This window comes from Schistocerca nitens, chromosome 5 (genome assembly GCF_023898315.1).
Source record: "Schistocerca nitens isolate TAMUIC-IGC-003100 chromosome 5, iqSchNite1.1, whole genome shotgun sequence".
NCBI classification, from domain to species: Eukaryota; Metazoa; Arthropoda; class Insecta; order Orthoptera; family Acrididae; genus Schistocerca; species Schistocerca nitens.
Genome location: NC_064618.1, coordinates 803,232,371 through 803,257,192, shown reverse-complemented (window position 1 = coordinate 803,257,192; position 24,822 = coordinate 803,232,371). Strand labels below are relative to the sequence as shown.

The following is a 24,822-nucleotide window of genomic DNA, read 5'->3' as shown; positions in this document are numbered from 1 at the left end:
TTTAGAAGGAGCACTGTTTCAGTAAGGTGCTCAATTCTTAATTGCCACAGCTCGTAAGAGAAAATGTACACTAAGATTTTCAGTATGGTAACAAGAAACCAGTTATATATCGTATCACAGCTGGCTCTTACCTTGGAACAATTGTCAGTGCAGATGATCTGGCCAGGTTCACTGCAGCCAGCGTCTCGGATTTGCTGCAGACGTTGTTTCAGTGAAGAGGCCTCCGTCAGTACTGCCTGCAACATACATCACAACTGTTGTCAAGGAATCGAAGGACTTCGAGACATTTCAGTATCAAACTTTTGAGGAGCATAACTGCATCATCCGGCACCGAATACATGTACACTCCTGGAAATTGAAATAAGAACACCGTGAATCCATTGTCCCAGGAAGGGGAAACTTTATTGACACATTCCTGGGGTCAGATACATCACATGATCACACTGACAGAACCACAGGCACATAGACACAGGCAACAGAGCATGCACAATGTCGGCACTAGTACAGTGTATATCCACCTTTCGCAGCAATGCAGGCTGCTATTCTCCCATGGAGACGATCGTAGAGATGCTGGATGTAGTCCTGTGGAACGGCTTGCCATGCCATTTCCACCTGGCGCCTCAGTTGGACCAGCGTTCGTGCTGGACGTGCAGACCGCGTGACACGACGCTTCATCCAGTCCCAAACATGCTCAATGGGGGACAGATCCGGAGATCTTGCTGGCCAGGGTAGTTGACTTACACCTTCTAGAGCACGTTGGGTGGCACGGGATACATGCGGACGTGCATTGTCCTGTTGGAACAGCAAGTTCCCTTGCCGGTCTAGGAATGGTAGAACGATGGGTTCGATGACGGTTTGGATGTACCGTGCACTATTCAGTGTCCCCTCGACGATCACCAGTGGTGTACGGCCAGTGTAGGAGATCGCTCCCCACACCATGATGCCGGGTGTTGGCCCTGTGTGCCTCGGTCGTATGCAGTCCTGATTGTGGCGCTCACCTGCACGGCGCCAAACACGCATACGACCATCATTGGCACCAAGGCAGAAGCGACTCTCATCGCTGAAGACGACACGTCTCCATTCGTCCCTCCATTCACGCCTGTCGCGACACCACTGGAGGCGGGCTGCACGATGTTGGGGCGTGAGCGGAAGACGGCCTAACGGTGTGCGGGACCGTAGCCCAGCTTCATGGAGACGGTTGCGAATGGTCCTCGCCTATACCCCAGGAGCAACAGTGTCCCTAATTTGCTGGGAAGTGGCGGTGCGGTCCCCTACGGCACTGCGGAGGATCCTACGGTCTTGGCGTGCATCCGTGCGTCGCTGCGGTCCGGTCCCAGGTCGACGGGCACGTGCACCTTCCGCCGACCACTGGCGACAACATCGATGTACTGTGGAGACCTCACGCCCCACGTGTTGAGCAATTCGGCGGTACGTCCACCCGGCCTCCCGCATGCCCACTATACGCCCTCGCTCAAAGTCCGTCAACTGCACATACGGTTCACGTCCACGCTGTCGCGGCATGCTACCAGTGTTAAAGACTGCGATGGAGCTCCGTATGCCACGGAAAACTGGCTGAAACTGACGGCGGCGGTGCACAAATGCTGCGCAGCTAGCGCCATTCGACGGCCAACACCGCGGTTCCTGGTGTGTCCGCAGTGTCCGGAGCAAGTATGGTGGGTCTGACACACCGGTGTCAATGTGTTTTTTTTTTCCATTTCCAGGAGTGTATGTTACGCAACATTCACAAAACGTGTCTCACAGCATAAGATGTCGTCAGTGTTCTAGCCTAATCGAGAATGTGTAGACAGGATGTTTCAGAGGAAAGTCCGCAAGATCTCGGAAATTTCAGTGCGGTGTCACACTTGAAGGTGGAAGGCAGTTTGCTGGCCGCTGCTGGATCGGTGTCACACTGCGGCTTCGTGAGACGCACTACGCAAGTTGGAGTCCCGTCTGCAGCTGTGGGCTTTAATTGTGTAGATACTCTATATGCATCATAATGTTGGGTGAAATGGTTAGTTTCTAATTTAATGTGACGTGCATCTTCTGAAATCAGAGTGTACTTAAAATGTGTGACTGAAACGTCCAAACGGAGCCACAAGCCGTACGTGTAAGATGTTAAAGGTCATGTTTCCTTAAGTGACGAATACAGCCTCAACTTGGCAACAACTTGGTTCGGTGCACTCATTATAAACAACTTGGCATTCACGGTAGAATGAATTGTGCCTTAGCGAAGCCATCCGACAGACAGCAGCTAAGGAATTTTTATATCATTGGATCACAATTCCTTCACTCTGGTGACTTCTAAAGACATCCGGCCTACGAAACAGAGAGGGCTGCGTAACTAGTAACAGCAGCTGCATATGAAAAGGGATTGATAGCCTCGTTTTATGAGGGACGACAAGGATTGCATGTTCCACCCCTCACGCTCTCCAATGGAACCTGAATCATCTAGTGGAATGGTAGAACAAATGTAGACTCCAATATCATCCACAGCAAAACCAAGTCAGCATTCAATGTTTCCATTACCCTTATTTCACATGTCCATTTTCAGCCAACCCATTCCTCTTACTAACGCGGCTAAGTAGTTAAGACTAAGGAATCTAAACCGGAATACACACCTTCTAAGCATCCAGGAGAGGTAACGAAACCGACTAAAACCACTAACAGTCTGACCTAACATTATCTTCACCTAAAAATTCTAAAAATTCCTCATTGTATCATCTTCGTTAATGACCATGTTGTCAGGACCTCCCCCCCCCCCCCCCCTCCTAAAGTTAACAGATTTCAAGAAATACATTCTAAGGGAAAAAAGACAGGCAGACACACACACGCACAGAGGGAGAGAGACAGAGAGAGAGAGAGAGAGAGAGAGAGAGAGAGAGAGAGAGAGAGAGACACCACGAAGGAATTACACGAATGGGACGGAAATCGATGGATGTGATATACATGTCAATACATGTCAGGCAGACAAATGATTACAATTTCAGAAAAATAGTGGTTGATGTGTTCAACAGAAATACGAGGGGCGTTCAGAAAGTAAGCTCCGATCGGTCGCGAAATGGAAACGACTATGAAAATCCGATAAAGCTTTGCACAGATGTGTTGGGTAGTGTCTCTAGTATAACCCCAGTTAGCATCACGTCGCTCTTCTCATTTCTGAGCTCGCAGTGAGTGCGTAAAGATGTCTAGAAAATAGTGTCTGCCGCCAAGTACGAGGGCCTGGTGAGAAATTTCGCCTGAAGCTATGCAGCTAACATTACATAACTGTCGTGCTGTTTCTTCTTCAAGACTATTCTCAGCCGCATTCTGCAGGGGCAATGAAGATGCTCCTGCATCGTTTGCAAATGGAAATGTTAGATTACCCACAATACAGTCCGCAATTGTCTCCCCCTGAGTTTCATCTCTGGTCACATGAACCGCTGTCTTTGACGACAACATTTTGACACAGACAACGAGGTGTAGGCCAGCGTGGAGAATTGGCGGAAAGCACTGGCGGCTGCCTTCTATGATGAGGCTATTGAAAAGTTGGTACAACGCTATGACAAAAGTCTAAGTCAGAACGGCGACTACGTAGAGAAGTAGCTGAAAGGTGTAGCTAATTGTTACAAGTAAAACATTTCTGATGTTCACTGTGCTTTCAATTTGGCAATCAATCGGAGCTTACTTTCTGAACAGGCCTCGTAAGTTCACAAATTAAGCAAGTCAATAACGCATTGGACCACCTCTGGCCCTTACGCAAGCACTTATTCGACTTGGCATTGCTTGACAGAGTTGTTGCACGTCCTCCTGAGGGATACCGTGCCAGATTCTGTACAACTGGCGTGCTAGATTGCCAGAATCTCGAGCTGGTTGGTGCGCCCTGCCCGTAATGCTCTAAAAGTTCTCATCTGGGAAGTTGGGGAGAGTTCCGGGGACTTTACTGGCACAATGTAGGGTTTACTAAGCACAAAGACAAGCAGTAGAAACTCTTGTCGTGTGCAGGCTGGCATTGTCTTGCTGAAATGTAAGCCTAGGATGGTTTGCCACGAAGGGCAACAAAACGGGGCGTAGAATATCGCCAGAGCACCACTGTGCTGTAAGCGTGCCTTCAGATGACAACAAAAGGGGTCCTACTATGAAAAGAACTGGCACCCCAGACTATAAATCCTGGTTGTCGGGCCGTATGGCGGGCTACAGTCAAGTTGATATCGCGTCTCCAGACACGTCTTTGCTGATGATTATGGCTCAAATTTTAGTCCAGTCAATGAGATTCCAGGTCGAAGGCGGGTCTCGACACTCTCTGGATAGCGATGGGATATCAACCTGGTTGTCGCTCGCCACAGAGCCCAAAAAAACAGGTATTATGGTCTGGAATGCCATTTTTCATGTCAGAACTCCTTTCCTTGTCATCCACATCATCCTTACATCACAACGGTACGTAGACGATATTCTACGCCTTGTTCTGTTGCCCTTCGTGGCAAGCCATCCCGGGTTTACAGTTCAGCAAGATAATGCCCACCCACACGGCGAGAGTTTTACGGCTTGGCTTCGTAGTTGTCAAACTCTGCCGATCAATGCCAAGAGGAATAACTTCTTGCCGCGCGGGATTAGCCGAGCGGTCTTAGGCGCTGCAGTCATAAACTGTGCGGCTGGTCCCGGCGGAGGTTCGAGTCCTCCCTCGGGCATGGGTGTGTGTGTTTGTCCTCAGGATAATTTAGGTTAAGTAGTGTGTGAGCTTAGGAACTGATGACCATAGCAGTTAAGTCCCATAAGATTTCACACACATTTGAACATTTTTTTGAATAACTTCTTGCATAAGAGCCAGAGGTGGACCAACGCGTTATTAACTTGCTCGAATTGTGAAACTGTTATCGTTTGTTTGTCTGTACATGCCAATTTCTGTCACATTCGGATAATTCCTTTTTGGTGCGTCATTTTTTTTAATTTTATTTTTAATAAAGCGTTTCCCCAACATATAACGTTCGACAGATGCCTTTACCGTAATTTCAATGACGAAGAAAATAAAACGTACAAAATGTTTTAATATAGGCATAGTCATTTGTTTATATCAATCCGCGCGGGTAGCCGTGCGTGTAAAAGCGCCAGTTCCGCGACGGGGAGGTACTTGGCTGGTACCCAAGTCTCGCCATGCTTCAAAATTCCCAGCCATTTAGGGGAACGTTCGCACTCTTTCACTTGGATATCATAAACGCAGACAGCTGGGGAGGGGGGGGGGGACGGAGAGAGAGAGAGAGAGAGAGAGAGAGAGAGAGAGAGAGAAATGATGGCGGTCACCCCTTTTAAGTCTACTGTTCTGTTCAATTTTACCATACAAATCTACTGTTCGGGTCAATATGACCCTTAAAGTCATCAACTCAGGCAGGGGAAAAACAAAATGGATACAAGAAGTTGAAGAGACAAGCACACATAACAGTAAACGATGCAGAAAATAGAACTGAATTCAGGAACATCATCAAAAAACATAAATTTGACACCACAGCACAGAAGAGACCAGGATGCAAATGGACAGCGGAGCGAAAGAAACAACACAGTGAATACATGAAGAAAATTTGGGCTCAGAAAAAAACATAAACAATCATCATAAAGGAATTCAAGTTCAAACGCTCTCTTAAATGGGAATAATCGAAAATAATAATAATAATAATAATAATAATATTACACAAAACTTCAGTAAAATTATTATTTATAGGTATATTAGGAACAACAGACATTTCCATTGTGGTATCGATAGCTACGATGCCACAGAGTAGGTACAAGTTGTCAGGTTGGCACTACGACACCGACACCGACGACAGCGCCCTCTAGCCGGCGCTGGGCAGCTTGTGACGACTGCGATTCTACCCTGTCACTAACAAGGGAACCTCCCCATCGCACCCCCCTGAGATTTAGTTATAAGTTAGCACAGTGGATAGGCCTTGGAAAACTGAACATACACTCCTGGAAATTGAAATAAGAACACCGTGAATTCATTGTCCCAGGAAGGGGAAACTTTATTGACACATTCCTGGGGTCAGATACATCACATGATCACACTGACAGAACCACAGGCACATAGACACAGGCAACAGAGCATGCACAATGTCGGCACTAGTACAGTGTATATCCACCTTTCGCAGCAATGCAGGCTGCTATTCTCCCATGGAGACGATCGTAGAGATGCTGGATGTAGTCCTGTGGAACGGCTTGCCATGCCATTTCCACCTGGCGCCTCAGTTGGACCAGCGTTCGTGCTGGACGTGCAGACCGCGTGACACGACGCTTCATCCAGTCCCAAACATGCTCAATGGGGGACAGATCCGGAGATCTTGCTGGCCAGGGTAGTTGACTTACACCTTCTAGAGCACGTTGGGTGGCACGGGATACATGCGGACGTGCATTGTCCTGTTGGAACAGCAAGTTCCCTTGCCGGTCTAGGAATGGTAGAACGATGGGTTCGATGACGGTTTGGATGTACCGTGCACTATTCAACGTCCCCTCGACGATCACCAGTGGTGTACGGCCAGTGTAGGAGATCGCTCCCCACACCATGATGCCGGGTGTTGGCCCTGTGTGCCTCGGTCGTATGCAGTCCTGATTGTGGCGCTCACCTGCACGGCGCCAAACACGCATACGACCATCATTGGCACCAAGGCAGAAGCGACTCTCATCGCTGAAGACGACACGTCTCCATTCGTCCCTCCATTCACGCCTGTCGCGACACCACTGGAGGCGGGCTGCACGATGTTGGGGCGTGAGCGAAAGACGGCCTAACGGTGTGCGGGACCGTAGCCCAGCTTCATGGAGACGGTTGCGAATGGTCCTCGCCGATACCCCAGGAGCAACAGTGTCCCTAATTTGCTGGGAAGTGGCGGTGCGGTCCCCTACGGCACTGCGTAGGATCCTACGGTCTTGGCGTGCATCCGTGCGTCGCTGCGGTCCGGTCCCAGGTCGACGGGCACGTGCACCTTCCGCCGACCACTGGCGACAACATCGATGTACTGTGGAGACCTCACGCCCCACGTGTTGAGCAATTCGGCGGTACGTCCACCCGGCCTCCCGCATGCCCACTATACGTCCAAGCTGTCGCGGCATGCTACCAGTGTTAAAGACTGCGATGGAGCTCCGTATGCCACGGCAAACTGGCTGACACTGACGGCGGCGGTGCACAAATGCTGCGCAGCTAGCGCCATTCGACGGCCAACACCGCGGGTCCTGGTGTGTCCGCTGTGCCGTGCGTGTGATCATTGCTTGTACAGCCCTCTCGCAGTGTCCGGAGCAAGTATGGTGGGTCTGACACACCGGTGTCAATGTGTTCTTTTTTCCATTTCCAGGAGTGTAGATCAATCGAGAAAACAGGAAGAAGTTGTGTGGATTTATGAAAAAAATAAGCAAAATATAGAAACTCAGTAGTCCACGCGCAAGATAAGAAACATCAAGGATAGTGTCACCGCACGCGCACCGTGGTCCCGTGGGTAGCGTGAGCAGCTACGGAACGAAGGGTCGTATGTTCAAATCACGCTTCGAGCGAAAATTTTACTTTACTTATTTTCACAAAGTTAGGATCTGTACGTCCGTTCATTGACGTCTCTGTTCACTGTAATAAGTTTAGTGTTTGTGTTTTGCGACCGCACCGCAAAACCGTGCGATTAGTAGGTGAAAGGACGTGCCTCTCCAATGGGAACCGAAAACATTTGAGCGCAAGGTCATAGATCAACCGATTCCTCCACAGGAAAACACGTCTGATATATTCTATACGACACTGGTGACAGCATGTGCGTCACATGACAGGAATATGTTGTCGACCCACCCAACTTGTACACTTGGCGAATGGGTAAAAAGATTCTTCTACTTTGCCCGATTTAGGTTTTCTTGTGGATGTGATAATCACCCCCAAAAAAGTGATGAAAACATAAGAGTTTGTCACATAAACTGCAACAAATGAATGCAACAGTTTCACAGTCGCACAGTTTTCCTTGTGCTCTGTCAAAACATATATTTTTAACGTTTCCAAAATGTCCGTGTGTAGACCGTCAAATCCGGCATATGTCCAACCAAATCTGAACATGTTCTGGAATTTTGTAGAGCGAAGTTGATTATATAAAAAATTAAACTTTTCACCCGAGGGAAGTCTTGAACCAAGGACCTTTCATTCTGCAGCCGCTCACTCTAACCACGGGACCACGGCGCTTCGGAGTTTACCTTTTCCTAGATGTTGCCTATGTTGGACATGGTCTACTCAGTTTGTATATTTTGGTTATTTTTTCATAGTTCCACACAACTTCTTCCTGTTTTCTCGATTGATCTGTGCTCAGTTTTTCAAGGCCTATCGACCGTGCCAACTTATAACTAAATGTGAGGGGGGTGCGATGGGGGGTTCCCTTGTAAGTATCGCCAAAATACCCGAAAAGTACCGTGTTAACTAATGCAGTCCAAATCAAGTCGTATCTAAATAGACGTTTCTCTAAATTTTACTTCCCAACACAATATCTGACCGTGCATTTATCCCAGTTTAGCATAGAATAACCACATTAAATAAGATTTAAGGACATTGACAAAAAAAAATTGTTTCTGACATCAATAAACAAAAGAATACCAAAGTTGAATGATGAACCCACAATTTTACACGACTCTCATCCAAAGTAATCACAACCCGTGTGGTTTGACAGCTACCCACCTGTGAATTACCCACTATAGAATGTTAGCACCAATAGCAAGCGAGCTCACTGTCATTGGTCGACGTTTAAGAAATTAATGGCGGGCGCCCTTGTCGAAGTAGCAAAGCATTACAATACTTCTGGTAAATGCTACGGCACACGAATTTACACATACCCTCCGAAAGTTATATAAAAAAATACACATGCAGCGGCAGCTGATTTAAAATGTAAAAAAAAAAAAATGAAAATGGAAATAATTATAAGGGAAATAGCTACTGCTAATGAAAGTCAACAATGTCTACATAGAACACACCACTTCGTGGGGCACACTTTTATTCTAAAGAAGACAGATGTTACGTGTATGTCAGCCAAAAGGAAATTAAAATTGTTTGTAATAATTTTGAGTCTTTGAGAGGAGAGCGCTGCTTTTAAATCTTATCTTGTGTGTTGTGACGATGGTCGCGATATCGACGGCAGCTGGCTGGTCCTGGTGAAACGGTGAGATCTGCTCCCACGGTCGTGTGATTGCAGCTGATGATTTTTCCTCGTAATCGGGCGGGCGGTGGTATTCATTTAGCTGCAAATCTGATTACAGTGGCGTTTTGCAGGCCACAGGTTGGTCGATGTAATTGTTGTTAGAGATGTCCGTATGTACACGGTATTAATGTATCTGGCACACACAATTTAAGTTTACTTATGCCACACACAGTTTATAAAACTTGCCGACGGCGAATTCTATAGAGAGTCAATTCGTATTATGACTGTCGCGATCGCGAAAAACCGTCCTGGGCGGGAATGTACTCACACACAATAGACAGTTCGCATAAGTTCATAACGACTGTTACTGATTATAGGCGTCCGACAGTTCATCGAAACGCGAATAAATATGTAAGTTCACAGTACTTGAGTGTACGAAAACACAGTCACAATACAAGTGCAGTTCAATTCACAGACACAAAGCTACAATACCGCCCACTCTCGGTTGCATTGTCATAGTTCGTCTCACGGCACAGTCTCAGTATTTACTTCGCCCAGTTTCTACAGTCACTATTATCATATCACGTACTGGTATAAAACAGTCATTCAAAACGTACATCGCTTGCCACTAAACTCAATCTTCACCAGTTCGTAAAAGTCACAACTCCCACAGTAAAACATGTGTCCGCCTCTCTAGCTACCCAACAACACACAACCCCGTTTGTTGGATCGACTATCGATATTGCTCTGTCTCTTTCTCAATACTCTCGCCCACAGTTTATACAACATCAAGTAAATTACATATATCTTCACACAACTATTTTCTAACAAACTTATTACAGTAAACGATAAACACAAAAAAATTAAAGCTTTCCACAATCAATAAACTCTAAACATATTTATCTACTTACAAAAGAGAAATAATTTCCAGTTACGTATTACATCTAGAAAACAACTTTTATTTCTATATTACAGGACAAAAGAAAAAAAATATATATCTCTCAAAGATATACACTCCTGGAAATTGAAATAAGAACACCGTGAATTCATTGTCCCAGGAAGGGGAAACTTTATTGACACATTCCTGGGGTCAGATACATCACATGATCACACTGACAGAACCACAGGCACATAGACACAGGCAACAGAGCATGCACAATGTCGGCACTAGTACAGTGTATATCCACCTTTCGCAGCAATGCAGGCTGCTATTCTCCCATGGAGACGATCGTAGAGATGCTGGATGTAGTCCTGTGGAACGGCTTGCCATGCCATTTCCACCTGGCGCCTCAGTTGGACCAGCGTTCGTGCTGGACGTGCAGACCGCGTGACACGACGCTTCATCCAGTCCCAAACATGCTCAATGGGGGACAGATCCGGAGATCTTGCTGGCCAGGGTAGTTGACTTACACCTTCTAGAGCACGTTGGGTGGCACGGGATACATGCGGACGTGCATTGTCCTGTTGGAACAGCAAGTTCCCTTGCCGGTCTAGGAATGGTAGAACGATGGGTTCGATGACGGTTTGGATGTACCGTGCACTATTCAGTGTCCCCTCGACGATCACCAGTGGTTTACGGCCAGTGTAGGAGATCGCTCCCCACACCATGATGCCGGGTGTTGGCCCTGTGTGCCTCGGTCGTATGCAGTCCTGATTGTGGCGCTCACCTGCACGGCGCCAAACACGCATACGACCATCATTGGCACCAAGGCAGAAGCGACTCTCATCGCTGAAGACGACACGTCTCCATTCGTCCCTCCATTCACGCCTGTCGCGACACCACTGGAGGCGGGCTGCACGATGTTGGGGCGTGAGCGGAAGACGGCCTAACGGTGTGCGGGACCGTAGCCCAGCTTCATGGAGACGGTTGCGAATGGTCCTCGCCGATACCCCAGGAGCAACAGTGTCCCTAATTTGCTGGGAAGTGGCGGTGCGGTCCCCTACGGCACTGCGTAGGATCCTACGGTCTTGGCGTGCATCCGTGCGTCGCTGCGGTCCGGTCCCAGGTCGACGGGCACGTGCACCTTCCGCCGACCACTGGCGACAACATCGATGTACTGTGGAGACCTCACGCCCCACGTGTTGAGCAATTCGGCGGTACGTCCACCCGGCCTCCCGCATGCCCACTATACGTCCAAGCTGTCGCGGCATGCTACCAGTGTTAAAGACTGCGATGGAGCTCCGTATGCCACGGCAAACTGGCTGACACTGACGGCGGCGGTGCACAAATGCTGCGCAGCTAGCGCCATTCGACGGCCAACACCGCGGGTCCTGGTGTGTCCGCTGTGCCGTGCGTGTGATCATTGCTTGTACAGCCCTCTCGCAGTGTCCGGAGCAAGTATGGTGGGTCTGACACACCGGTGTCAATGTGTTCTTTTTTCCATTTCCAGGAGTGTAGATCAATCGAGAAAACAGGAAGAAGTTGTGTGGATTTATGAAAAAAATAAGCAAAATATAGAAACTCAGTAGTCCACGCGCAAGATAAGAAACATCAAGGATAGTGTCACCGCACGCGCACCGTGGTCCCGTGGGTAGCGTGAGCAGCTACGGAACGAAGGGTCGTATGTTCAAATCACGCTTCGAGCGAAAATTTTACTTTACTTATTTTCACAAAGTTAGGATCTGTACGTCCGTTCATTGACGTCTCTGTTCACTGTAATAAGTTTAGTGTTTGTGTTTTGCGACCGCACCGCAAAACCGTGCGATTAGTAGGTGAAAGGACGTGCCTCTCCAATGGGAACCGAAAACATTTGAGCGCAAGGTCATAGATCAACCGATTCCTCCACAGGAAAACACGTCTGATATATTCTATACGACACTGGTGACAGCATGTGCGTCACATGACAGGAATATGTTGTCGACCCACCCAACTTGTACACTTGGCGAATGGGTAAAAAGATTCTTCTACTTTGCCCGATTTAGGTTTTCTTGTGGATGTGATAATCACCCCCAAAAAAGTGATGAAAACATAAGAGTTTGTCACATAAACTGCAACAAATGAATGCAACAGTTTCACAGTCGCACAGTTTTCCTTGTGCTCTGTCAAAACATATATTTTTAACGTTTCCAAAATGTCCGTGTGTAGACCGTCAAATCCGGCATATGTCCAACCAAATTTGAACATGTTCTGGAATTTTGTAGAGCGAAGTTGATTATATAAAAAATTAAACTTTTCACCCGAGGGAAGTCTTGAACCAAGGACCTTTCATTCTGCAGCCGCTCACTCTAACCACGGGACCACGGCGCTTCGGAGCTTACCTTTTCCTAGATGTTGCCTATGTTGGACATGGTCTACTCAGTTTGTATATTTTGGTTATTTTTTCATAGTTCCACACAACTTCTTCCTGTTTTCTCGATTGATCTGTGCTCAGTTTTTCAAGGCCTATCGACCGTGCCAACTTATAACTAAATGTGAGGGGGGTGCGATGGGGGGTTCCCTTGTAAGTATCGCCAAAATACCCGAAAAGTACCGTGTTAACTAATGCAGTCCAAATCAAGTCGTATCTAAATAGACGTTTCTCTAAATTTTACTTCCCAACACAATATCTGACCGTGCATTTATCCCAGTTTAGCATAGAATAACCACATTAAATAAGATTTAAGGACATTGACAAAAAAAATTGTTTCTGACATCAATAAACAAAAGAATACCAAAGTTGAATGATGAACCCACAATTTTACACGACTCTCATCCAAAGTAATCACAACCCGTGTGGTTTGACAGCTACCCACCTGTGAATTACCCACTATAGAATGTTAGCACCAATAGCAAGCGAGCTCACTGTCATTGGTCGACGTTTAAGAAATTAATGGCGGGCGCCCTTGTCGAAGTAGCAAAGCATTACAATACTTCTGGTAAATGCTACGGCACACGAATTTACACATACCCTCCAAAAGTTATATAAAAAAATACACATGCAGCGGCAGCTGATTTAAAATGTAAAAAAAAATGAAAATGGAAATAATTATAAGGGAAATAGCTACTGCTAATGAAAGTCAACAATGTCTACATAGAACACACCACTTCGTGGGGCACACTTTTATTCTAAAGAAGACAGATGTTACGTGTATGTCAGCCAAAAGGAAATTAAAATTGTTTGCAATAGTTTTGAGTCTTTGAGAGGAGAGCGCTGCTTTTAAATCTTATCTTGTGTGTTGTGACGATGGTCGCGATATCGACGGCAGCTGGCTGGTCCTGGTGAAACGGTGAGATCTGCTCCCACGGTCGTGTGATTGCAGCTGATGATTTTTCCTCGTAATCGGGCGGGCGGTGGTATTCATTTAGCTGCAAATCTGATTACAGTGGCGTTTTGCAGGCCACAGGTTGGTCGATGTAATTGTTGTTAGAGATGTCCGTATGTACACGGTATTAATGTATCTGGCACACACAATTTAAGTTTACTTATGCCACACACAGTTTATAAAACTTGCCGACGGCGAATTCTATAGAGAGTCAATTCGTATTATGACTGTCGCGATCGCGAAAAACCGTCCTGGGCGGGAATGTACTCACACACAATAGACAGTTCGCATAAGTTCATAACGACTGTTACTGATTATAGGCGTCCGACAGTTCATCGAAACGCGAATAAATATGTAAGTTCACAGTACTTGAGTGTACGAAAACACAGTCACAATACAAGTGCAGTTCAATTCACAGACACAAAGCTACAATACCGCCCACTCTCGGTTGCATTGTCATAGTTCGTCTCACGGCACAGTCTCAGTATTTACTTCGCCCAGTTTCTACAGTCACTATTATCATATCACGTACTGGTATAAAACAGTCATTCAAAACGTACATCGCTTGCCACTAAACTCAATCTTCACCAGTTCGTAAAAGTCACAACTCCCACAGTAAAACATGTGTCCGCCTCTCTAGCTACCCAACAACACACAACCCCGTTTGTTGGATCGACTATCGATATTGCTCTGTCTCTTTCTCAATACTCTCGCCCACAGTTTATACAACATCAAGTAAATTACATATATCTTCACACAACTATTTTCTAACAAACTTATTACAGTAAACGATAAACACAAAAAAAATTAAAGCTTTCCACAATCAATAAACTCTAAACATATTTATCTACTTACAAAAGAGAAATAATTTCCAGTTACGTATTACATCTAGAAAACAACTTTTATTTCTATATTACAGGACAAAAGAAAAAAAATATATATCTCTCAAAGATATACACTCCTGGAAATTGAAATAAGAACACCGTGAATTCATTGTCCCAGGAAGGGGAAACTTTATTGACACATTCCTGGGGTCAGATACATCACATGATCACACTGACAGAACCACAGGCACATAGACACAGGCAACAGAGCATGCACAATGTCGGCACTAGTACAGTGTATATCCACCTTTCGCAGCAATGCAGGCTGCTATTCTCCCATGGGGACGATCGTAGAGATGCTGGATGTAGTCCTGTGGAACGGCTTGCCATGCCATTTCCACCTGGCGCCTCAGTTGGACCAGCGTTCGTGCTGGACGTGCAGACCGCGTGAGACGACGCTTCATCCAGTCCCAAACATGCTCAATGGGGGACAGATCCGGAGATCTTGCTGGCCAGGGTAGTTGACTTACACCTTCTAGAGCACGTTGGGTGGCACGGGATACATGCGGACGTGCATTGTCCTGTTGGAACAGCAAGTTCCCTTGCCGGTCTAGGAATGGTAGAACGATGGGTTCGATGACGGTTTGGATGTACCGTGCACTATTCAACGTCCCCTCGACGATCACCAGTGGTGTACGGCCAGTGTAGGAGATCGCTCCCCACACCATGATGCCGGGTGTTGGCCCTGTGTGCCTCGGTCGTATGCAGTCCTGATTGTGGCGCTCACCTGCACGGCGCCAAACACGCATACGACCATCATTGGCACCAAGGCAGAAGCGACTCTCATCGCTGAAGACGACACGTCTCCATTCGTCCTTCCATTCACGCCTGTCGCGACACCACTGGAGGCGGGCTGCACGATGTTGGGGCGGGACCGTAGCCCAGCTTCATGGAGACGGTTGCGAATGGTCCTCGCCGATACCCCAGGAGCAACAGTGTCCCTAATTTGCTGGGAAGTGGCGGTGCGGTCCCCTACGGCACTGCGTAGGATCCTACGGTCTTGGCGTGCATCCGTGCGTCGCTGCGGTCCGGTCCCAGGTCGACGGGCACGTGCACCTTCCGCCGACCACTGGCGACAACATCGATGTACTGTGGAGACCTCACGCCCCACGTGTTGAGCAATTCGGCGGTACGTCCACCCGGCCTCCCGCATGCCCACTATACGCCCTCGCTCAAAGTCCGTCAACTGCACATACGGTTCACGTCCACGCTGTCGCGGCATGCTACCAGTGTTAAAGACTGCGATGGAGCTCCGTATGCCACGGAAAACTGGCTGACACTGACGGCGGCGGTGCACAAATGCTGCGCAGCTAGCGCCATTCGACGGCCAACACCGCGGGTCCTGGTGTGTCCGCTGTGCCGTGCGTGTGATCATTGCTTGTACAGCCCTCTCGCAGTGTCCGGAGCAAGTATGGTGGGTCTGACACACCGGTGTCAATGTGTTCTTTTTTCCATTTCCAGGAGTGTATGAACAGACGGGGAAAAAGAAACAAGATAAATATATACATCTATCGCAAAATAACGATGTCTTCACAAGCTCTAGGAGCGCCGCTCCGGATTCAGCCCATTTTGATCACGAGTAGACGACCAGGCAACATTGTTTCTGTTTCGTAGCGGGCGAGCCACTACAGATTATGCCTGTGTTAGCTTTGATACATCCGTCTTCGCACCTACTTGCTCATCTTTACCAAAAGTTAAGTATATGTCATTGACTAATATTCTCTATTAAATGTACTTTTACGTTAAAAGCAGGACCGAGATTTTTACCTCACCTGCTCCTACTCGATTCCTACATTCGGCCTACCCTTCAGTTTACTGGAGCAGACCCACTAAAAAGTCATTCTCAACAACCGTCTGTCGTCTGCCCATATCACTTTCTTTCCTTCTTACTCACTGCAATTTGGGCACAAGCAGGTGACGTGTGTTTTGCATACATGTTTATTACACTTTCCATACAACATGTTTGGGTTTTCTGTCATTGCTTCAAGTACAGAACCTACAGCGTGCACGTTTAGTAGAGTTTCTTGTTGTTACTGGTTTAGCTATACTCCTTCAGGGTCTTAGATGTTCCTGACCATTCAAAGAATCTTCTCTTCTTGGAAAATGCTTCCTTGACGCAATGTGCTCTGCAACCAGTAATTTTGCGAGTTCCTCCAAAAATATTCTCCTTCTAGTTAATTTTCTTACATTTCAGTTAGTGTCGATCGAAGTTCACAAGAAATGCATTATAACCAGCAACATCAAGAATATTGTAGTAAACTATCATGGGCCATCAACTGACTTTTCGTTTGCGTGTCTATGTACCCGACAGCTGATCGAATGTGTCTAGAGTCCCTTTGGTTGAATTATAATCTACAATCATTTTTGGCTTCTTATCAGCCCTGTCACTTATTTCCCCGCCATGGTGGGGAGTGCTCGTTAGTACGACATTCTTATTTCTCTTAGGAATGTAACTGAGCACCGTTGTGTCATTTTTGAAGTAAAATGAAGAGCTGTAAAACCTCCTTGTTGGTCCTATTTTGTGGAAGCTCTGGCTTATTTTTAGGTATGGTTCCTAACACTGTCAGTTTCCATTTCAGGAGCAGCTGTCCCAAATTGTTTACGAAAAAAACTCACGTGTTATATTCTGACCTCGCAAATTAGAAGTAAGATCAGCAACTACTCTCATTTCCTGATTTTTTTTCTGGTGCTGCTCCACTCTCCTTTCCTGTACAAATTTGGGCTTTCAGTACATACGAAGATTTGCTGTCACACAGAGTCCATATCTTGATCCCATATTTTGACAGATTGCTTGAGATGTGCTGCTTAAACGGACAGCGGCCTCTAAATGTTACCAGTTGCTCGTCCACGGTCATATTTTCCCCTGGACTATACTGTTTAGGAAGGACTTCTAACCACATCCCCCAGATACTGCAAATTGCGGCGAGTTTATCAGTATCTCGTCTTTCCTCTCTTGTGAATTTCTTATCAAATCGCAGGACGCGCGATATTTTACACAATGTTTCTAGGGACATGGTTGATCGAAATACGTTCCGCCCAGTATCCTTGTCCAACAAACTTTTTGTAAATATTTACTATTAAAAACAGTCTTGATCACGATTTATTTATCAAGGTGATCGGTTTCGACCACTACTGTGGTCATCTTCAGACCATTGAGTAGGAACCTCTTTCTGTTGGAGAATCACTTTAGTAGTGATTCTCCAACAGAAAGAGGTTCCTACTCAATAGTCTGAAGATGACCACAGTAGTGGTCGAAACCGGTCACCTTGATAAATAAATCGTGATCAAGACTGTTTTTAATAGTAAATATTTATAAGACATTGATCACTGCTGTTCCCCGTAATGCATTCAAAAGTAAACTTTTTGTAGGTTCCCCATATGAGCGACGTACACCCGCAAGGAATAGGAGTTTTAAGTACGCGCGAAAAAGAGAATCACCGTTGTTCGCCATTGTTTACCATATATTCGTTGCCCTCAATATTTCACGTCTCTGTTATTTCATTCTGAAGTGCTGTAAAAAATAATACTTCAAATGAATATTTTACATCACTTATTTTGCTTCTTGCATACCTGGTAATTCCCGGGTGACGTTCGAAGCAGGTAGGCGGCAGTGTTGTGCTGGTAATTGCAGCTGCCATTCTGTGTTCCCGTTTTTAGAAACAGGAGTCTGTACACTACTTTGAACAGGCTGTGGACTGTCTTCAGTGTCGTCAGAACAATCGCTTTCAGATGCAATACTGACATGATCTTCGAACTCGGAATGTGATCCTTCGTCTGTTGAGCTATTTATAAATTCTTCCAACTCAGCGTAAGTCAGTGATGTAATGACCATGACGTCACAATTAAGAATGATTACAAAAGATAGAGAACACAAACTGAGCAGAAACAATGGATAATTCGAACCGTTGACAAGTCGTAACGACAAGTCCATTGTTGTAATGCAACGCCTTTGATGACTTGTTGAATGTTGAAAGTAAGTATGAACAATGAAAGCAATTTCTACTACAAAATTTGAGACAACCAGAAAGTACTTGACTTTAGACTATTCGTATTAATGTTGGGTCGCACTGACCCGGATATTACATACGTAACTCTGAAGGCTTATGACTCGATGAGTTACAATATTTTAAAACTTTTCCAACCACATACTGTCCTTCCATTTTCAGACAAAATGCCAAATTTGGTAAAGTTATTTTCATATTTAAATAATAAGAAACGAAATTTCTAACCAATTCGGGTCATTAAGCAACCCATGCCAAATCCATAAATAACCATGCTGATCCCGCATATATGCGGGACAAAGCCACAAGAAAAAGAAAAAGGACAACCTAGCCATTTTTTACTGTTTTTTTTATTTTTTGTGGGGAGGGGGGGAGGGGGGAGAGGGTCATGATCTCTTGGATCAGCGCCTGCTCATATCCGTCACCAACTCTTCTTCCTCCCCCCCCCCCCCCTCATTTTCTTCTTTTTATAAAACCGGAGCTGCAATCAATCCACACACCCCAACCGATTGAGCAACGAGGTGTTCGATTGTGATCCGTCGATCACTTCTAACGAGAAAGTCCGCGCTTTCAACATTGCAGGTGTCACAGCTGTGTGCGACCAGCCGGCACGAGGGAGGTTGGACAGATTTGTGCGATGGTGACATGCCTCGCCCAGCGACTCACCGTGCTTTTGTTCAATTCCAGGTCTCCGTAGACCTTCTTCGAGCACCTATGAATATCTGCGATGCTCAAGTTTTCCACGAAAAGAAACTCAGTGGCTTAAACGCACTACCGTTACAGACGCCGTTTTGGAGGCTCGTGTAGCGTGGCCACCTGTCGGAACTTATGAAACTACAGCCGCTGCAGCAGGAATATTCAACGACGTCCCACATCAAATTCCGCATTTTTTCAATCGAAATTGGCCGAGAAACAAAATGTGTTGCATTACTTATTGAACGTCCCTCGTACTTTGCGCCCACAATAACAATATGCCTAGTTTAATCCATATGACTTCTTTAACGTATGGGAATTTTTAAAAAATCTGTTTACGATTAAGGAAAGACTTTCGCTACGGCTTTGTCAATTCAGTTTCATAAAACAAATACAGGCACGTTTACCTTAATTTACATAAATATCTTAGGCACTGGGCTGATTTAATTGTTAACGAAAATCATTTTGTATTTAAAAAAAATATATTAATGCTTGATGTCTTATTACACCTCCCTTGGCTGTGACCTAACTCAATTCGTTTGGTTTCGCAATTCACTTTCGCGTTTCTATTTTTGGCCTGATGCTTATTTCAATCTGTTAACAGCTCGCTTGAGGGGTTATATCTCTGTTGACGCCTAAGTTTCATTTGTCTTCAAAAGATGAGGGAGGAGGCATCTGAATGAGACTAGTATAGCTATCGGTTAGCACCATATTTACAAGGAAATATCACCTACTCGACCTCGTATTTCTTGGAGAAAAAAGCCGTACATACAAGTTATCAGCTCCAGAATCGACCCTGCTCGAAAATTTGGGCCATCGTTATGATATACCGGTATACGAGGTGCGGCTAGAAAAAAACCGGACTAATGCTGGAAAAAACCATTTATTTACAATTATTTACAATTTCATGTTATCTCCTTCAATGTACTCTCCTCCTCGGTCTCTACACCGCTCCATACGAATTTTCCACTGTTGATAGCAATGCTGCAGATCATTTTCGGTAAGTCCATACATTACTTCCGTCGCTTTTTCTTTTACTGCTTCAACAGTCTCAAATCTAGTTCCTTTCAAAGCTGACTTGACTTTAGGGAAAAGAAAAAAGTCACAGGGGGCCAAATCAGGTGAGTAGGGTGGATGATCTAAGATGGGAATGTTGTGTTTTGCCAAAAACGTCTTCACTGACAACGCACTGTGAGCTGGGGCATTGTCTTGGTGAAGGATCCATGACTTTTTTCTCCACAAATCGTTCCGTTTTCTCCGCACTCGCTCACGTAGGGTAGCCAGGACGCTAATGTAGTAATGCTGATTCACTGTTTGTCCCTCTGGTACCCAATCAATGTGCACAATCCCTTTGATGTCAAAAAAAAAAAACAATCATCATTGCCTTGAATTTCGATTTTGACATTCGTGCTTTTTTTGTCGTGGAGAACCAGGAGTTTTCCAATGCATCGATTGGCGTTTAGTTTCGGGATCGTAAGTAAAAAACCACGATTCATCGCAAGTAATAACATTTTGTAAGAAGGTGGGATCACTTTCAATGTTTTCCAGGATGTCAGAACAAATCATTCTTCGGCGTTCCTTCTGTTCAATTGTGAGACAGTTTGGAACCATTTTTGAACACACTTTGTTCATGTTGAAACTTTCATGAAGAATCTGCCTAACACTTTCCTTGTCAACTCCTGTTAACTCAGACACTGCTCTGATTGTTAAACGGCGATCTTGTCGAACAAGTTTACCGATTTTTTCAATGTTTGCATCAGTTTTTGCTGACAATGGTCTGCCAGTGCGAGTGTCATCACTGGTGTCTTCGCGGCCATCTTTAAATCGTTTAAACCACTCAAACACTTGTGTTCGCGATAAACAATCATCGCCGTACACTTGTTGTAACATTACAAACGTTTCACTTGCAGATTTTCCTAGTTTGAAACAAAATGTGATGTTAACACGCTGTTCTTTCTGTACACTCAACATTTTCTGACGCACAGACAAAACGTCAACTACTTAAAACAGACGCCACGGGCAGACTGAGTGCAGGGGGCAGATGAAACTCGAGCAGTAGGCGGAGCGAGAGTCACGTGACAGGCCACGCGACTTTCAGCCTTATTGCATTCGTTTTATTGTTTCACCAGTACTAGTCCGGTTTTTTTCTAGCCACACCTCGTATAGTTACCACCTTCGGAAAGTACAGCTTTTAAAAACGCGCTCATCGTTTGTCTGTCACTCGTTCTGCCCCACTGTTCCCACTTACGGCCCGAGCAGGAAGTACTGTGCAGTCGAGTCGGTAAGAGCTTCGCAATTATAATGTCATTGAACTCGCAAGCGGTAGTTCTGGACTGGGTCTCCAGGAGCGGTACACTATGACGGCGAAATTGCAATGTTTGAACGTCAAAGAGCAACAGCTTCTGAAGAGCGTGACTGGTAACCATCATTATAAGTGGCTATTCGACTAACGTAAGTACAGGGCAAACGAAAGCCTAAGGGGCTTATTTCTTGCTATTACTCATAGGTTTCAGCTGCACTGCAGAAACAATAGACAGCTTCACGACGCAAGACGTGCTAGATATAGAGCAAAATAGTAGACTGACGGTAACCGCTTACTTACTGGAGGATGACGATGACGATAATGAGGTTGTCCTTTCAGCACAGTCACATTCGTCGACCAGTGCCATTGGTACAACGTGACAGGAATGTGAAAAGGAGAAAGTAAGTGATGATGAAGCGTGTTTTCGAGATGTAATATCGTTCCATACCGCTTTTGCCCCGAATCTATGACAGAGGAGTATATGAAACGAGGTTTCGCCTTTTGGAAAAGTGAAAAGAAGGAGAATCTGTCTTTCAGGACCGTCAGGAGGAACATTTGTAACACTTTCATGCCGATGTGCTCTTTGACCATTTATTATTGTATATATACTTGCTTTTATCTTTAAGTAAATTTATATGTACACGATGTATGAATTAATTTGTTTCTTTTGCTGCATAATCAATTATGTATATTATATAAATATCTCTGAGGGAATGTTAGGGAAACGTTAGGTTTTTCTCAACGAATAAGTATCGTTGGAGTAGCGGCGTCTCTGGACGCGGGAGGGTGTTAACGTCAGAGTGCGCGCTACACAGAGAGAGAAATGTGGTGTGAGACTTGGTGAAGTGCGGACGCATGGATGGCGTGCACTGTGCTGGAGGAGTGACTGTTTAGCGGCACGTGGCAAGTGATGAGCGTGGGCGGTGGAAATATTGGCTGCAGCAACATCAAGAACCCTCCACGCCAATATCATTGCCAATAACTCCCGTGCTCGCTAATTATCATGGAAAGGAGCCAGCAGCAGTATCGTAGTCAGCAACCTCGTCACGGCGAGAATGGACTGAAGTAAGATTGCTGCAGCACAGCTTATTGTCTACTAGCTTTGTAACGGCGATACTCAGCTTTGTGGTGTTTTGCGAGTGAATAATTACCATAGTTTAATCAAAACTGTTTTCCCGTGATTCTCCTAAAATCATTCACCAAGTAGGTTCCTGTCCTGTCCTACTGTTACAATAATCCGAGTACCGTATATGAAAAATGAAAATTGCAGTACCGGTTAATTTTGCTTTTGAACTAAATGATTCAGTTAGATTAAAGTTTGAATTTAAAGCATTCTGTAATTTCAGTCTCACTAACTTTAAATTTGAACTTTAATCTGAGGCGATCTAATTGTTGCAAATAGTAAATCAACTAATCAAATTAAAATGATTCCTGGCACTATGAACAAAAGCACTAACTAGAATCAATGAGTGAGTGCAAATATCAGCGATTATTGGCATTTGTTTTTAGTAAAGTTCTGGTTCACATTTTGATCTGCAGTCGTGCTAAAGTATAATAATTACCTTTTGATACAGTAATTATCAATTTCTACTTCACTGTTCAGAAGTCAATAGAGTTTCTTTTATTTTTTGCCATTTCCCAAAGTTCATATGAAAATAGTAGACGTTATTGTGAGGTAGCGCCATTGTCAAATGATTCAAATGGCTCTGAGCACTATGGGACTTAACTTCTGAGGTCATCAGTCCCCTAGAACTTAGAACTACTTAAACCTAACTAACCTAAGGATATTACACACATCCATGCCCGAGGCAGGTTCGAACCTGCGACCGTAGCGGTCGCGCGGTTCCAGACTGTAGCGCCTAGAAGCGCTCGGCCACCCCGGCCGGCTAGTGACAAACAAGCGACGAAAGTGCGCGTTTATAGGCTATAGTTTCAGAAGGTCATAACTGTGTTCTGTCGGGAAAAATGGCCAAAATTTTCGCTCCGGATCGATTGCTAGGGTAGGTAAATTGCACGTGCGTTCTTTGCTCCTGAAAATACGAGATCGAGTTGGTGATGTTTCCTTGTTAGGACGAGACAAACGCTGCCGTGAACGGTGAGAGCAGTTTGTTAACATAATGCATAAAAATGTCAAAGAGGTTAGTAAAAGGTCACTTGATGAAAAACTTTGTACTCGGGTACATTATTAATCTTAAAATATTGCCCTTGGCCTCCACAAACTACAGAAAGAGCGTCTTGCAGTGTATTATTGTATCTGCCTCTTGACAATAAAGTCTGGTTGCTCTCTAAATAGAGAGGATAAGCAACAGCCAGCGATAGTTTGAAAAATGATATAGCGCATTCATTACGTTCGACGAGACCCATTTGCTATAATGTGAAGTCAAAGAAGGAACTAAAATATTTTGTTCTTAAAATTTTAAAAAGGGTTTAAAAGAGTAATAGGCCGTTCTATTGATGGTGCTTTCTACTGGAGAATAGAATTCAGAGGAAACCAAGCAACAGCAGTGCGTATAGCAATACTGAGCAGAATGTCTAAGAAACGTGACACAAATTAATCTCATAATGCTGCATCCAAATTTTGCTTACCGAATATACGAGTAACGCCACTATAATATAATAAATCCGCTCCATGTTGCGCTACACACAGGATGCTGCTAACGGACAGTAATCTCTCCACAGCTGTTTGGTACAAAGCTTATCAACATATATCCCACAGCCTTATCTCTCAGCGAAGTCGTTTATCGCCTAGGAAGAACCGATACAAAGACGAGAACAAACATCGAATACATTTCATTGCGCATACATAAAGAGATTACACAAGAAACACTCCATGGCCCAGCAGCCAGCTCCGTTGATGATGATGATGATTATTATGACGACGGTCATGATCATAATGGTGATGTGGTCTTTAATCCGAAGGCTGGTTTGATGCGGCTTTCCACGCTTCTCTATCCAGGGCAAGTCTCTTCATCTTTGTAATACTACTACGTACTTCATCCTCTTGAACCTGTTTATCTGTAGTCAACTCTACAATTACCCTCCCCCCCCCCCCCCGCTCTCTCTCTCTCTCTCTCTCTCTCTCTCTCTCTCTCTCTCCCTCCCTCCCTCCCTCCCTTTTATGCATGACCAAACTGCCGATTTCTTGTTGCGTCGGAATGTGTTCTATCAAGGATCCCTTCTTTTCGTTATGTTGGGCCTCAAATTTCTTTATTCTCCCTGATTCCGATCAGACCCTCCTCATCAGCCAGTCTGTCTAATGTTCAACACTTTCCCGTATCACCGTATTTCATATGTGTTTATCACCTGTCTGTACCGATTATCTTCGACATTTCGCTTTCGTGCAATACTGTATTCCAGGCAAACGTTTTCAGAAAAAGAGTGCGTAATAATTAAATTTATATTCCACATTAACAAATTTTTCTCTATCTTAAACTCTTCTCCTGCTGCGTTTTGTATCCTCTCTACTTCGGCCTTCCCCACTTACGCTGCTCCCGAAGTAGCAAGACAAATTTATTACTTTTAGTACATCATTTCCTAATCTAATTCCCTCAGCATCACTTGATTTAATTTCATTATCCTTGTTTTACTTT

At 45.2% G+C, this 24,822-nt stretch overlaps 1 protein-coding gene across 1 annotated transcript in view; it reads right to left on the bottom strand.

Moving 5' to 3' along the window:
• Positions 1-23,919, bottom strand: part of LOC126259801 (uncharacterized) — a 53,424-nt gene extending 29,505 nt beyond the window's left edge. Inside the window, exons 1-2 of the mRNA XM_049956825.1 lie at positions 23,819-23,919; positions 132-236 (exon numbers count right to left, since the gene is read on the bottom strand). Of these exons, the coding sequence (XP_049812782.1) occupies positions 132-236; positions 23,819-23,863 (150 nt within the window). The 5' untranslated portion in view covers positions 23,864-23,919. The remainder of the gene's footprint in view (positions 1-131; positions 237-23,818) is intronic.
• Between the last annotated feature and the right edge of the window lie 903 nt (positions 23,920-24,822).